This window comes from Phyllobates terribilis, unplaced genomic scaffold, assembly GCF_046119375.1.
Source record: "Phyllobates terribilis strain yellow unplaced genomic scaffold, ASM4611937v1 Scaffold_11__3_contigs__length_659146591, whole genome shotgun sequence".
Lineage (NCBI taxonomy): Eukaryota > Metazoa > Chordata > Amphibia > Anura > Dendrobatidae > Phyllobates > Phyllobates terribilis.
In genome coordinates this window covers 390,524,161-390,539,423 of record NW_027362771.1, presented here as the reverse complement: position 1 = coordinate 390,539,423, position 15,263 = coordinate 390,524,161, and the positions used below count along the sequence as shown (strand labels likewise).

Sequence of the window (15,263 nt, the reverse complement as noted above, 5' to 3'; positions counted from 1 at the left end):
GGGCGCCGCAGTACCAACAGCGCCCTCCACCTCTGCCGAGCCGCCGGCCTGGTCGAAAGGCCAGGAACACCCGGGCGCCGCCGTCTTCACGGTGCCCTTCACATTCAGGGTGCCCCAAGCCTGGTCGCAAGGCCTGGTAAACCTGTGCGCCGCTACCACCACAGCGCCCTCAACCTCTAGAGCGCCGCACCTGGGTGAAGACCTGTTCGCCCAGCATACGTGCCCGGATGGGCAGCCCTTTGTGTGGCCTCCGGAGTTCGTCAATCCCCGACTCCGGAGGGAACGGCCTCTGGATGAGCCCCTGATACCGCCTCCGGAGCCTGTCAAGATGACCCCGCTCCCACTGGAAGAAGCGCAGTTCGAGTGGGACCCCACCGGAGGAGACCTCATGGGGTTCACTCAGGAAACAAGGGCAGCCGCAGCTGAGCGTGCGGAATGCTGCCGCCAGCAGTTGGAAGTCTTTGACAGGGAAAGGAGAGAGAGGCGGATCCGTGAGCAGCGGCTGCAAATACAGAGCGCTGAACAGAAGAGCCGGACCCGGAGGAACCCCCGTGCAGCTCATGGTCCCCGCACCATCGGGACTGTGATTAAGTTCAACCTGCAGCATGGGTGGGGCTTCATTAGAGACCATCATACCCCCGGCGACGTCTTTGTGACCCGCAGAGACGTAGAAAGCCATCTGCCGGAGGGACACAGAGGTCGTGACCTGTATCTAGGGGACGAGGTCACCTTCACCCGGCACAAGTGTGCCAAAGGACCCTACGCCCTCCATGTGCATCGCCTGACGGAGGAGGAGCTGCGGTGTGAGGAGGAGCAAGAGGACCCGGACGGGTCTGAAACAGAAACTGAATCCAAAGAAAGAGCAGGAGGACGCCGTCGTTGAGTACGGTAGAGAAGAGACTGTATATAGTTGCCCGTAGGGGTACCAAAAAAAAAAAAAAAACTGTTGCTGCTTAAAATATGTTCCCCGTTGGGACAAAAGAGTGAACTGTACCCGTGTGTCCCCATCCCTTAACAGGCTGAGGACTGTGAACAGCCGTCCTTAATCCCACTGGTCGAGGACTGAGAGCGGCCATATCCCATTTGTATATAGTTGCGCTTCCTAAGGCGCCCTCTACCGGTTTTATAGGAAACTGTTTTCTTCCAAGAGAGACTGTCGCACTTTACCCGGTCACAAGTTGCACAGTGACCGGAGGAACCAGAAGCAAGAATGTTATTTATGAAAAGTTTTATATGAAAAGTTTATTACTGATGATAATATATATGATGTTTTATATGTTGATGTTTATGAAAAAAAAAAAAAAATTTGTATGTTTTTGGATGTTTATTCTTTTACAGCCCGAGGACGTGCTGTGATTTACCAGGGGGGAATGTAGCACCCTGAGGATTCGGCTGCTACAGGGGTATTGCACCTCAATCCAGAGGTGTGGTATTCCACTCCCGGGTAAGGATGGAGTGTGGAACTGAGCTAGTAGGCTGCATGCACTACACACATCCCATTTCCGGGGGACAGACCGACGGTACTCCCACTTAATAAATGTGCAGGTTCGACAGTGTCTGTTCCTGGCTGGAGTGGGAGGGGAGTGGAACATCCCAGTAGTGTAGGGGCAGATAGGGGGAGCAGCCTGGGTAAAGCTAGGAGCTCATTGGGTGCTGGTCACCTGAGCTCACACATAGAGGGAGTATATAAGGTGGGAACCATCTTAGATCAGGGTCAGTCAGTCAGTTGTCAGTCAGCCAGTCAGACAGTCTGTCTGAGAGCCTGAGAAGCAGAGCAGAGGAGAAGGAAGAGGGACCCAGAGGCGCAGGAAGAGGGGACCCCAAGAGCCCATAAGAGAGCTAATAGGGTGAAGGGTCGGCAACAGGGTACCGGATCCCAAGCTGGTGGAGGCTACAGCACTAATCCTCAGCCAGAGACCGGAGGTCGTGGGCAGGATCTGCCACGACCACCCACTAAATCCACCCGGAAGGCAGACCAAGAATAGGGTCAGGGAACCCAGAGACAAGGGTTTACCAACAAGAGGCCCGAGGGAGCCGGACTTAGGTGGATCCCTGGTGGGAACGGCCAGAAGAAGGGAGAGTCAGAAAGGAGCTCAGGACTACACTCCGGAGTTGCCTGGGAGTTGACCGAGTCCAGGACCTGGTGGACGCAGCACGGCTCGGGTGGTCACTGCTGTACACAGTGACCCGAGCAACACCAGTAAGTAAAACCCTGGAACTGCATTTTATGCCTCTGAGTCTCTTTGCTGCACCTTCACAACCACCATCCTCCACGGCTGACCCCCTGAGGCTATACCCCTCCCGTTGGGGGTTATACTACCCAAAGCTGCACACACACCACCAGCCTCAGCGGACCCTGCTGCAGCGGCGGCCGTAGTGACCGCAAATCAACGGGTGGCGTAGTCGACATAAAAGAACATCTAGTAACATCTATAAGGACTGCCACACACTGAGTTTGACACCCTGGGCACGGACCGGGTCACAGCCACTCGGAGACTACAACCCCCATCTGATCCTGCTCCGGGTATCCCTAACAGCACTGGCCCAGGGGGCGCGTCAACTTCTTTTTACCAGGACCCCTGAAGACGCACTGAATTAAAGACTGGTGCTTAAATATTTGGGGACAGCTAGTAAAAAACTATTAATGGAGATAGTGACAGAAATGATAAGGGCAGGAAACCCATGCGCCTGTCAGCTCTTCTGCTCTATATTTAGCTAAACTATTCAAATATGATTATATTGACCAGAGAAATTACTTATTTTATTGATAATATAATTTTATTAGTGTTTTCTGGGAATAATTTTCAGTTATTTTGTACAATTTTTTTGTTTTGATAATTATTTTATTAAGTACATAAGAAAGGGTAATTAATTTATCTTGACCAGGTTTAGATGGGTAATCTATACTTGGATTTATTTGATGCCTGGAATTTTATTTTAGGACATTGACAATCTAAAGGGAATCTGTCATCACGGTTTTGCTATGTGATCTGAGAACATCATGATGTAGAGACAGACCTGATTCCAGTGACATGTCACTTACTTGGCTGCTTGCTGTCATTTTTATAAAAACACTTTTATGTGCTGCAGATCTAGCAGTTCTCTGAATGCTGAGCTCTGTATAACCCTGCCCTCACGGATTGGCGGATTTCTGCCCATGTACATGTCACGTGGCAAGTAGGTTTGTTGTGATCTACCTTGATGACATTTTGATTTAATCGCCTGACTTCGAATCACATCAGGTACGTGTCAGTCAGGTTCTTTAGATACTCAGGGACAATATTTGTCAAACCAGAGAAATGTATGTTCTCGGTTCGGAAGATCCCTTTTCTGGGTTATTTTTTATCATCCACTGGTTTCCGCATGGATCCTGCAAAAGTCCGGGCGGTACTGAATTGGAATCGTCCTGAGTACCTACAAGCCTCACAAAGATTCTTGGGTTTTGCCAACTACTACCGATAGTTCATCAAAAACTTTTTGATAGTGGCCAAACCTCTGACTGATATGACCAGGAAAGGGACGGTCTTTTCCAAATGGTCCAGTCCGACCACGGAGGCTTTTGATACCTTGAAAAGATGTTTTGCAACTGCGCCAATCCTTATACAGCCTGACTTCACTCAGCCATTTATTGTAGAAGTTGATGTGTCTGAAATGGGGGTGGGGGCTGTATTATTGCAGGGTGCATCTCCTAATAAATGGCATCTATGTGCATATTTTTCTAAGAAACTATCATCTGCTGGGAAAAACTATGATATTGATAATAGGGAACCCTTGGCAATTAAGTAAGCTTTTGAAGAGTGGCGTCATTTTCTGGAAGGGACAGTTCATCCAGTCATTGTAATCACTGATCATAAAAATCTGCTCTATTTAGAATCTGCTAAGCGTCTGACGCCTAGACAGGCAAGGTGGTCTTTATTCTTCGCTAGATTCAACTTTTTCGTGAAGTATAGGCCAGGGAATAAGAGTGTTAAGGCGGATGCCTTATTCTGTTGTTTTCCTGGGGATGAAGATAATTGTGAACTGGTTCCTATACTACAGAAAGGAGTAGTAATTGCTGCTATAAGTTCTGATCTTGAGAAAGAGGTTGTAGAGGTTCAGGGGGATACCCCAGCTTCCTGTCCTTTAGGTAAACTGTTCATACCTGTGAATCTCCGTCTTAAAGTTATAAGTAGTGTTGAGGGATACCTTCCGATATCGGGAAATATCGGATCGGATTGGATCGGACCGATACCCAAAAAATATCGGATATCGCCGATTCCCATACCGGAAGCCAATGAAAGTCAATGGGACACAAATATCGGAATGAAAATAAACCCTTTCTTTCCTTGTAGGTTAATTCTACATGAAGGAAAACAACTAAGAATAATGTAGAATGTATTACATGAAAAGCCGGCAATTCAGCAGCGGCATACACCGGTACGCGACAATTTAGAACAGAAAGAATAGAGCATCACACATAGATTAGTTAGATAGAAACATGTAAGTCCCATATATAAGAAGTACAGTGACAGTGTTGCTTACTGTACTTGTAATTTAGTGTTAAAGGATTTATTAAAAAAAATAATAGTGTTTTCATGCACCGTCTCTTTAAAAAAGCCGGCCGGCAATTCAGCATCGGTACCCGACAATTTAGAACAGAAAGAATAGAGCATCACACATAGATTAGATACATAGAAACATGTCAGTCACATATATAAGAAGTACAGTGATAGTGTTGATTACTGTACTTGTCATTTAGTGTTAAAATAAAGGATTTATTAAAAAAAAAATTGGCGTGGGGTTCCGCGTAATTTTAGTCTCTAGCGGAGGTTAAGCAGATGGCTGGGGCAGATGTTTGAAGCCTGGGAAGGGGGTAATACCCACGGAGCTTCCCAGGCTACTAATATCAGCCCCCAGCTGAATACCTAGCCTTTACTAGCTATTAAAATGGGGGACCTGCAAAAAAATGATGTGGGGTCCCCCCTATTTTAATAGCTAGCAAAGGCTAGGCAGACAGCTGGGGGCTGATATTAATAGCCCAGGAAGGGTGCCATGAATATTGGCCCCCTCCCAGGCTAGAAACACCAGCCGTCAGCCGCCCAAGAAATGGCGCATCCATAGGATGCGCCAATTCTGGCACTTAGCCTAGCTCTTCCCACTGCCCTGTAGTGGTGGCAGTGGAGTAATAGGGCTGGGGTTGATGTCAGCTTATAATGCCAGCTGACATCAAGCCCAGGTTAGTAATGGAGAGGCGTCTATAAGACACCCCCATTACTAACCCTATAGTCAATGTTAAAAAAAACCCACAAACACCCAGAATAAAGTCCTTTAATTGAAATAAACACACAATTCTTTATTGTTCTAAATTAAACCATACTTACCATCACGCCCATTCCAGCTGAAGCCAATGTCTTCTGCAATAAAAGTAAAATAATAAACCAACATCATCCTTACCTTTCCATGGTTCCCAGGACGGCTCCAGCTCTGCTACATTCACATGACAGGCTGGATCGCAGCCGAAAGCTGCCATCCAGTTTGCCATGCCGCAGACACTGAGAAGCGCAGGCATGCTTGCGCTCCTCAGTCTGGCTGTGACGGCATAAAGATGAGCCAAGGTCATGTCCAATGAACTCAGCTCACCTCATGCACGTTACTGACAGCGTGGGAAAATTCTCCTGCGCTTGCCGTGAGCGCAGGAGAATTCTCTCACGCTGGGATGGCATTCTGATGACAGGCTGGATCGCAGCTGAGCGCTGCCATCCAGCTTGTCATCCTTCAGAGACACTGCAGAGCGCAGGCATTATGGGAACTTCCGATTCCGGTATTCAATATTCTAAAAGTATCGGAATTCAGTATCGGAACTCCGATACCGCGAATATCGGTCGATACCCGATATTTCATTATCGGAATGCTCAACACTAGTTATAAGTGAACATCATGATTTGGTCTTGGCCAGACACCCTGGTAGTAAAGCCACCACAGATCGGCTTACCTGGTGTTTTGGTGGTCTGTGGTGCATCAGGATGTTTGGGAGTATGTTTCTGCCTGTAGTGTGTGTGCACATTCTAAAACTCCTCATATTCATCCATCTGGGTTTCTCGAATCATTGGTGATTCCCAGTAGACCTTGGACTCATTTATCAGTAGATTTCATTACTGATTTACCCGTATCTGCAGGTAATACTGTTATTTTGGTGGTAGTGGACAGGTTCAGAAAAATGTCTCATCCTTGGCTAAGTGCCAGAATTGCCGCATCTAATGGATGTGCCTTTTCTGAGGCGGCTGAGGGCTGGGGTTATTAATCTTGGAGGGGGGCCAATATCCATGGCCCATTCCCAGCCTATTAAAATAAGCTCACAGCTGTCTATTTAGCCTTTGCTGGTTATTAAAAATAGGGGTGACCTCACATCATTTTCTTTTTCGGTCCCCCCTTTTTAATAACCAGTAAAGGCTACACAGACAGCTGTGAGCTGATATTAATAGGCTGGGAACCTTTATGGATATTGGTCCCTTAGCAGAATAACACCAGACCCCATCTGTCTGCTTTCTCTCTGATGGTTAATAAAAATAAGGTGGACCCCACGCCATTTTTTTATTTATTTATTTAATGCACGCTATTCCCAAACAGCGGTGCTGACTACAACTGTCATCAGCATCGCCTGGTCTCTCTGATCGCAGGGAGAACAGGCAAAGATGTTAACAGTTGTAATTAGCGCTATTCCCTGACGGCGGGTGCTGACTACTACTGTCATCAGCGTTGCCTGGTCTTGCTGATCGCAGGGTGACCAGGCGAGGATGATGATAGTTGTAGCCAGCAACCGACCGTTGGGGAAAGCGCTAACTGCACTGCTTTCCCCAGCCACTGGAGAATTTCATTCGGGTACATGTCACACAGATGTCACATGGATGTTATCCGTGTGTCATCAGTGTGCGGCACGCATTTCCTCCATGGTGCCAGGAAAAAAAGGACATGTCTGCTGGTTTTTCACATGAACACACAGTCCGTGTGAAAAACTGACATGTGCGCACCACCATTGAATACAATGGGTGTGCATGTGTCTATATTTGCAGTTCTTAAAAATGGACCTCATATGTACATAAAAAACAGATGTGTGAAGGGAGTCTAAAGCGGTATTCCCTTCTACTAGATCAACTCTGCATGATAACGGTATAAACCACATGAATTTCTATATTGAAGCTTTCTGTGATACCATGTATTGCCCACATCTCTATTTCCTATGAGTTCGGTAAAAAGTTATGTGGTACAGCAGATTCTGTCAAGTTGACATTTGTAAAGTTGCAAATGACATGTGAACTGACAACTCATATAAAAGCAGCAGAGTACAGTATACTAACCACTCTTCATTTGCTACACCATCACATGTAAAGACTTGGAATATATCTTATGTATATACTGTATGTTGTAAAAGTTGTACAATATCTGTCGTAGCCTTATGTATCTAGCATCCAGATTTCCAGCAGCACCGATGAAATATTGAGCTGTAGCATATGATTTCTATCCAGCACTCCAGCTGAATAAAAATCAAGGTAAAGGATTTGATCCCCGGATAATCCTTTTTTATGTGGGTGTTTCAGTAGTTGTTCAGTCTAAGGGCTCATTTATATCCTGAATCCACAAGCATTGACCCCGTACAGCAGTCGACACTTATCGCCACACGGTGTGTCTGTGAAACCTCGTATCTTTCCCATGGTACAAAAAAAAATTCTTATGTGTTTCATAATTGATGGAAACTCTGGATGCTCTTAGGTTTGGTAGATACATTAGGAATCTAAAAATATTATTGCAATTGTAGGTATAGTCATTTTCTAAGAGCTTGGATTGCATTGATTTAAATTCCATAATGTACATGTTGAGGTCACTATTTCCATCGCTGACACAGTATGTGTGGACTTGACTCTGCATTTTTCATCATTCTAGAAATTATTTTATGGTAATTTAAAAACATTAAAATGGTTTCTCCTTAGTTTGTCAAGTCTAATCAGTTGTTCACTTGACTGCATGGACAATCTTCTCTAACATCTATCCCCCTTCTTCCTGGTTCTCTTTCAGATAGCAAAGCTATGGATGAAAAGGTTTTAAATCACATCTTTCCTAAGGGATCATGTCTTGTTAATGTTTGTTTGTGACTTGACCTTTTCGGTTCCTTCATTTTACTTGTGGAAAACTGCATGTGCTCCTTCTGGTTACCCATTCTTTTGTTGCCTTATAAGAACACCAAATCTGTTTTACTGTTAAACCGGATTCTCCTGATGTTCACCACCTCTGATAAATGCCGATTCCGAGGTCGGTCATAAGTATGCCCATTATACCATTATAAAGGCATTTCAGGGATGCTGTATTCAGGCATTCACACCTGTTTTTTGTGTCCTGTGTGCAGTTTATGTGCTGTCTATGTTCCATTGCAGTTTAAGGCATATAGCCAAGTTCTTTGCCTACTCAACAATATTCCCTTATTTTAATTGTCCATTCACTTGTGGTGGCCTGGAGCTGAGCCTGCTTAACATTTTTCATGTTCGGTGTTCTGTGTATGGTGAGCTTTGAATAAATAAACCTTAAAAAATAAAATAAAATGAAAGTAGAACATTACCTTTTTATTTTCTTCCCCCCCATGAAGGCTCGAATAGTTGGTGGCAGCTCTTTAGCATCAAAACTTTACGAAATTCAGACTGGAGGGTAAGTACGATTTTTTTCTTATAAAAAATGAATATCTGTTATATGAGCTCACAAAATGTCATATTTTTTTATTGAATCCATAAATACTATTATATAAATACTGTCTAATATTGTAATGATATAAGAGGATAAAAGTGATTTTAGAAGATCCAGTCATTGTATTAGTTAGTAACTGGCTGAAAATTTTTTTTAGTTTTTGTTAGCATCTAGTGAACAGAAACCTGCAATGGTCAAGTGATGGGCACCTAAGTGAAAAGCTTTTGGAAGATGGCTTTGATATCTATACTGATAGTGGAACCAGTCCTACACCTGAGAGTCCATCTCATGACAAGGACAGATTTTTAATTAAATAGTAATTAAATAGAGATTCTATTAAAAGACAAGATCTCAAACTGAGATCTTAAAAACAAGAGAAACATCTCTTTAATCAATAATACTAATTTTGTGCTGAAACCATAATGCGCTTTAAAAGGAATCTGTTGATATGTAATCTGAGAACAGCAAGAGGTAGAGAGGCTGAGAAACTGATTTCAACGATATATCACTTATTAGGCTGTGTGCTGCTGTTTCAATACAATGAGTGTTTTATCAGCAGGAGATTATTACTGCCGGACTAGCAGCCTGTGTGCATCCTGGTTCAACCAGGACCCCAGCACTGATTATCAGCTTAGTGTCAATATACAATGTACACAGAGAGCTGTGGTGTGGGCAGGGTTAGCTTTCTGAGCTGTGCTACACCTAAAACTCTGATTGTATCACAATTGCTGCACCCAGTAAACTAAGTAATACATTACTGGAATCAGGGTCTCTGTCCCTACATTATGCTGCTCTCAGATAGGCTAGACAGATGACAGATTCCCTTTAAGACCTTGAAATGTGATGTTGAAAAGGATGGTGGAAAATTCATCACATTATGTGATAGATTACTTATATGTGAGATGTTGTTTTGTATGAAATGTGATCATGTGCAGAAAGGTTAAAATACTGCATCATATTAATATGGTTGTCATTGACTGAACATGTAGACATTTGTAACTGAGCTTTACTAGCTTAAATTGGTTGGTGACTGGTGAGAAAGCCATATAGTATGGGGACATCAGTCGTTTGACAAAAATGCAACACATTTGTAACTGGAAACTTGTATTAATGGGATTGACACACAAGCAACATTTATTACCTCTGGGCAGGATTGATGATAAATTATTATTGGGGGTATATCCGAATTTATGATAATGATGGATAGTCACGCAATGCACATGCCTATCACAGTTATTTACGTAGACATTGAAAGGAGCAGTAGTACACATATGTGATCCCCTGTCATGTGATCAGTGGGGGTCTCAGAGGCAGCACCACCAACAGCCCAAGCAACCTAACCCATGTAATACTCCTACTCATCTAATTATAGATACATCCCAGAGTTCACATACTGTAAAACCTGAAAGCCCCCATATACATTAAGCTAACGTGGTGTGAACCCACCGATATTGGCTGAATCAGCCGAAATAATAAAGGGTTTCCTGATTTTCATCAAACATCATCGATATGTCCGATTTCCAATGGTCATTTTGTTCTCCAAGAGATAAGCCACTGCCAGACTACTCTGGCAGCAGCTTTCTCACAGGACTCCCGAGGATTCTTGTGCATCGGGGTATTAGGAGAAATACCTGTCGACAGCAATCTATTGTGTATGGAGGACTTTAGAAACTCATGTTCAGCTAAATTAATCAACAAATAAAAAAGGGGAATCATGCTGTTAGAAAAATAATGTTTTCTATTGTTGTTATTCAGCTGTATTTTGGGGGATAAAACTAAAGTATCTTGAATAACTGAGAAGAATAAAGCAATATTTTGCTTTATATTTTCTTTGGATCATCTTGTGGTTTTAGCTGAAATAAAATGCAGCAAATATCACACCAAATCAATCACCCTGGCCTAATGTGGGTATAACATTTCCCTTTAGGAATGACTTAGTAGCAATAGTTGCTATTATTAGATGTTAGGGGCTTGTTAAAGATAGGTTCACATTTAAAAATGGCAACAGAAACAAAAATATATATTTTGAATAAATATTCAGATTTAAATCCAACATAACTAAATCTTGAATATAAAATCCTTTTTTTGTCTTGACGAAAAATATGCCAATCAAGCAGCCTTGGAAGAATACTCCCACTCCAAAAATAAAGCATCTTCTATTGTAACATGTGCTTCATACGATAGACTTATGTATTACAGCTGTTTTTTCTAGATTCCGTTTTCAGCAATCTCTCTTGGTGTGTGGTCCCGCTTGTTGTTATGTTCATGATAGTGGCTGAAGGTTGGACTTCTTGTTTCAAATTCTTTGATGAAATGTGCATCATTTGCTGCAAGGATTGTAATGAGTCGGTAGTAGAGACGAAAGGATTATACTACTGGAAAGTAAAGTCAGCCCTATTTACCCTCTGCCACTCCAGTGCTGTCACACAATTGCTCCTATGGAGACTTTGATGATTTGCTGCATCATTGATATGACATCTACAGCATGTGACCACTGCCGCCAATCGTTGGGATCAATAATGATGTTGCGGTAGATGGTATAAAATTGCTAAGCCGACTGATTGGCTACAGTGAACACATGCTATAGGCATGATGTCAGCCTTTGGGGTATTCTAATGTGAAAATGTAAAATGTCTTAAAGGAAACCTGTCACATGAAAAAACACTAAGAGAAAAAAACTTCAGCATTCTTTTTTCCGTCATGGGGTGGAGTCGGTGCTATTTCCCGTCACCACTTTGTGTATAGAGAGCGGTGGCTGTAACCACGCCCCTGGCACTGACTGACAGCAGGATCAGCATTAGTGTTGGCTGTCAGTCAGTGTTGGGGGCGTGGTTTCAACCGCTCCTCTCTTTACATACTGCTCTTACAATATATTATATGGTTCCTTTCATCACAAAGACAATAGAATGAGATCTTGACTATTTGTTTGTGTAGTCTGAAATTTTTGTTTTAGACACACACATTGAAACAGTAGTGGGGCAGTAGCTACTAATTGAATACTAGTTATTAGAGATAAGGGGATCTTTTGAAATTTGAATTTGCAGGCTTTGACGACTTTTCAAAAAAAAATTAATTTGTGGCAAATAAATAATTTGCCTAAAATCTCAAAACTGCTCTTATTTCCCAGAAGATATATGTATAAAACTCTGAGGTCTCTTAGGTGGATATAGAACCCCTTTTGTGCGACTTACCACAAACACAGCAATATTAATGTCCAAGTGACCTCAACCCATTTGGCTAAGGGTTTTCGGATGGTAACCAACAGACTATTTAATAACCCACTGCACTAACAGAATTTTTAGGCTACCTAAATTGTAAAAACAGTCCAAAAATTATCCCTTTTTAGGGTCATATGACTTCCTTGTTGGAGATTATACACAGGTGGTGCAAACAGAAGAAGCCAAACTATGACTTTTTCACAAGGGCTGATGCTATGTAGGTTCATGTCCCAAAAGCAAGCACTTGCATCAGGCTGCTGAATTCAGGTGGCATGTACTGGTGTAATATTGAACTATTACAATTAGGAAGTATGCAAAAATGTATTTATTTATTTTACGACACACATCCTTTGTGAGGTAAACAATTGTGTTTACATTTTTTGAATGTGGAGATTTTTCTTGTGACTTTAAAAAACAAAAAAATATATATTACTTGCCCTTCTCACAAGCCAAGAAGCACACTTCTTGTGACACACAAGCCTTGGTTTTCAGGATTTTTCTTCAGAAGCAAAATTAAGAGGGATATTAACCTGCCCTTTTTGTTTGCAGTTTATGGGTAATAAAAAAATGATTTTATTAAAGTGGTGTTACTGCAGATCAATCAGTACAGAATCACACTGACTATGCAGGTTCAGCACCTCCCTGTCATTTGGATCTTTGTACCACTCCCATTTTCTTTGTGCTTTAACAATGAAATAGTACACCACAATCAGATTTGGCCCTTTTCTATCCCTATGTGTAATGAGTTGTGTGCTTTGACGGCCTATCACCAGGCTGTAAAACTTTAAAATGGTGCTGCTTGGCCAGCCCACATTTTTTATAGTGGCTGTGAAAGTTCCTCCTGATTGGCTGTGCTTGACCATGTGATGTGATTGCTTTCAGGCTTTAAAAGGAAGCCCATGTAACTTCTCAAAGTATGCAAGCCAAGCATTCATGTGTTATTTATGGGGAGACTGGAGTAAGCTGTTGTCAGACACTTGTAGCAGTAACTTATCTACCTAGTGAATAAAAGCATGAGGCAATTGATTTCAAGCTACCGCATCTTCTAGATGATGTTGGCAGAGAATCATAAGGCCCCATATACAATAGATAGACATCCGGTCTCAACAAAATGTGAAGATGCAGCCAACTACAGTGGTGGCCAAAAGTATTGGCACCCCTGCAATTCTGTCAGATAGTACTCAGTTTCTTCCTGAAAATGATTGCAATCATAAATTCTTTGGTCTTATTATCTTCATTTAATTTGTCTTCAATGAAAAAACACGAAAAGAATTGTCCTAAAGCCAAATTGGATATAATTCCACACCAAACCTAAAAAAGGGGGTGGACAAAAGTATTGGCACTGTTTGAAAAATCATGTGATGCTTCTCTAATTTGTGTAATTAACAGCACCTGTAACTTACCTGTGGCACCTAACAGGTGTTGGCAATAACTAAATCACACTTGCAGCCAGTTAATATGGATTAAAGTTGACTCAACCTCTGTCCTGTGTCCTTGTGTGTACCACATTGAGCATGGAGAAAAGAAAGAAGACCAAAGAACTGTCTGAGGACTTGAGAAACCAAATTGTGAGGAAGCATGAGCAATCTCAAGGCTACAAGTCCATCTCCAAAGACCTGAATGTTCCTGTGTCTTCCGTGCGCAGTGTCATCAAGAAGTTTAAAGCCCATGGCACTGTGGCTAACCTCCCTAGATGTGGACGGAAAAGAAAAATTGACGAGAGATTTCAACGCAAGATTGTGCGGATGGTGAATAAAGAACCTCGACTAACATCCAAACAAGTTCAAGCTGCCCTGCAGTCCGAAGGTACAACAGTGTCGACCCGTACTATCCGTCGGCGTCTGAATGAAAAGGGACTGTATGGTAGGATACCAGGAAGACCCCACTTCTTACCCCGAGACATAAAAAAACCAGACTGGAGTTTGCCAAAACTTACCTGAGAAAGCCTAAAACGTTTTGGAAGAATGTTCTCTGGTCAGATGAGACAAAAGTAGAGCTTTTTGGGAAAAAGCATCAACATAGAGTGTACAGGAAAAAAAAGAGGCATTCAAAGAAAAGAACATGGTCCCTACAGTCAAACATGGCAGAGGTTCCCTGATGTTTTGGGGTTGCTTTGCTGCCTCTGGCACTGGACTGCTTGACCGTGTGCATGGCATTATGAAGTCTGAAGACTACCAACAAATTTTGCAGCATAATGTAGGGCCCAGTGTGAGAAAGCTGGGTCTCCCTCAGAGGTCATGGGTCTTCCAGCAGGACAATGACCCAAAACACGCTTCCAAAAGCACTATAAAATGGTTTGAGAGAAAGCACTGGAGACTTCTAAGGTGGCCAGCAATGAGTCCAGATCTGAATCCCATAGAACACCTGTGGAGAGATCTCAAAAGGGCAGTTTGGAGAAGGCACCCTTCAAATATCAGGGACCTGGAGCAGTTTGCCAAAGAAGAATGGTCTACAATTCCAGCAGAGCATTGTAAGAAACTCATTGATGGTTACCGGAAGCAGTTGTTCGCAGTTATTTTGGCTAAAGGTTGTGCAACCAAGTATTAGGCTGAGGGTGTCAATACTTTTGTCTGGCCCATTTTTTGAGTTTTGTGTGAAATGATCAATGATTTGATTTTTGCTTCATTCTCTTTTGTGTTTTTTCCTTGCAAGCAAATTAAATGAAGATAATAAGACCAAAGAATTTGTGATTGCAATCATTTTCAGGAAGAAACTGAGTATTATCTGACAGAATTACAGGGGTGTCAATACTTTTGGCCACCACTGTATAATATAATGTGTATGGGGACCTTTAGGGATCAACATTCTGTAAAAGGGAGTATTTAGCCAGGGTTGTGGCCTGCAAATGCATGGAAAGTACTAGGTTCAAAAAAAGATAAAATCTTGCATAGCATCCAGCAGGTCCAAGCTTAGCTCTATCTGTTCTTTGGACCAGGTTAGAATTTGCTGCTGCTCTCAAACAGTATTTACTTAAGAATACTCTAATGATTGGAAACAGTATGATATTTGGGAAATGTGGTTTATAATAGTTCTTGCTTTTGTCTGCTAAATTAGGCCTCACAACTGCTGCTATATATATATATATATATATGTATATATATTATATACAGTATATATATATATATATATATATATATATATATATATATATACTGTATATATCTATATATATCTATCTATATACATATATCTATATCTATATCTATATATAGATATAGATATATATGTCTATATATATATATATCTATAGACATATATATATGATACACATCATCTGCAAAAGTTTCGAGGAGTCTTTTCATTACTTGATAACTTGTGACAATGTGATTAATTTGC

The 15,263-nt window shown here is 42.2% G+C and overlaps 1 protein-coding gene across 1 annotated transcript in view; it reads left to right on the top strand.

The window, feature by feature from the left end:
• The window catches only part of UNC13C (unc-13 homolog C), an 861,108-nt gene that overhangs the window by 111,141 nt on the left and 734,704 nt on the right, over positions 1-15,263 (top strand). The window contains exons 4-5 of the mRNA XM_073653015.1: positions 8,050-8,072; positions 8,615-8,673. Coding sequence (XP_073509116.1) covers positions 8,050-8,072; positions 8,615-8,673 — 82 coding nt within the window. The remainder of the gene's footprint in view (positions 1-8,049; positions 8,073-8,614; positions 8,674-15,263) is intronic.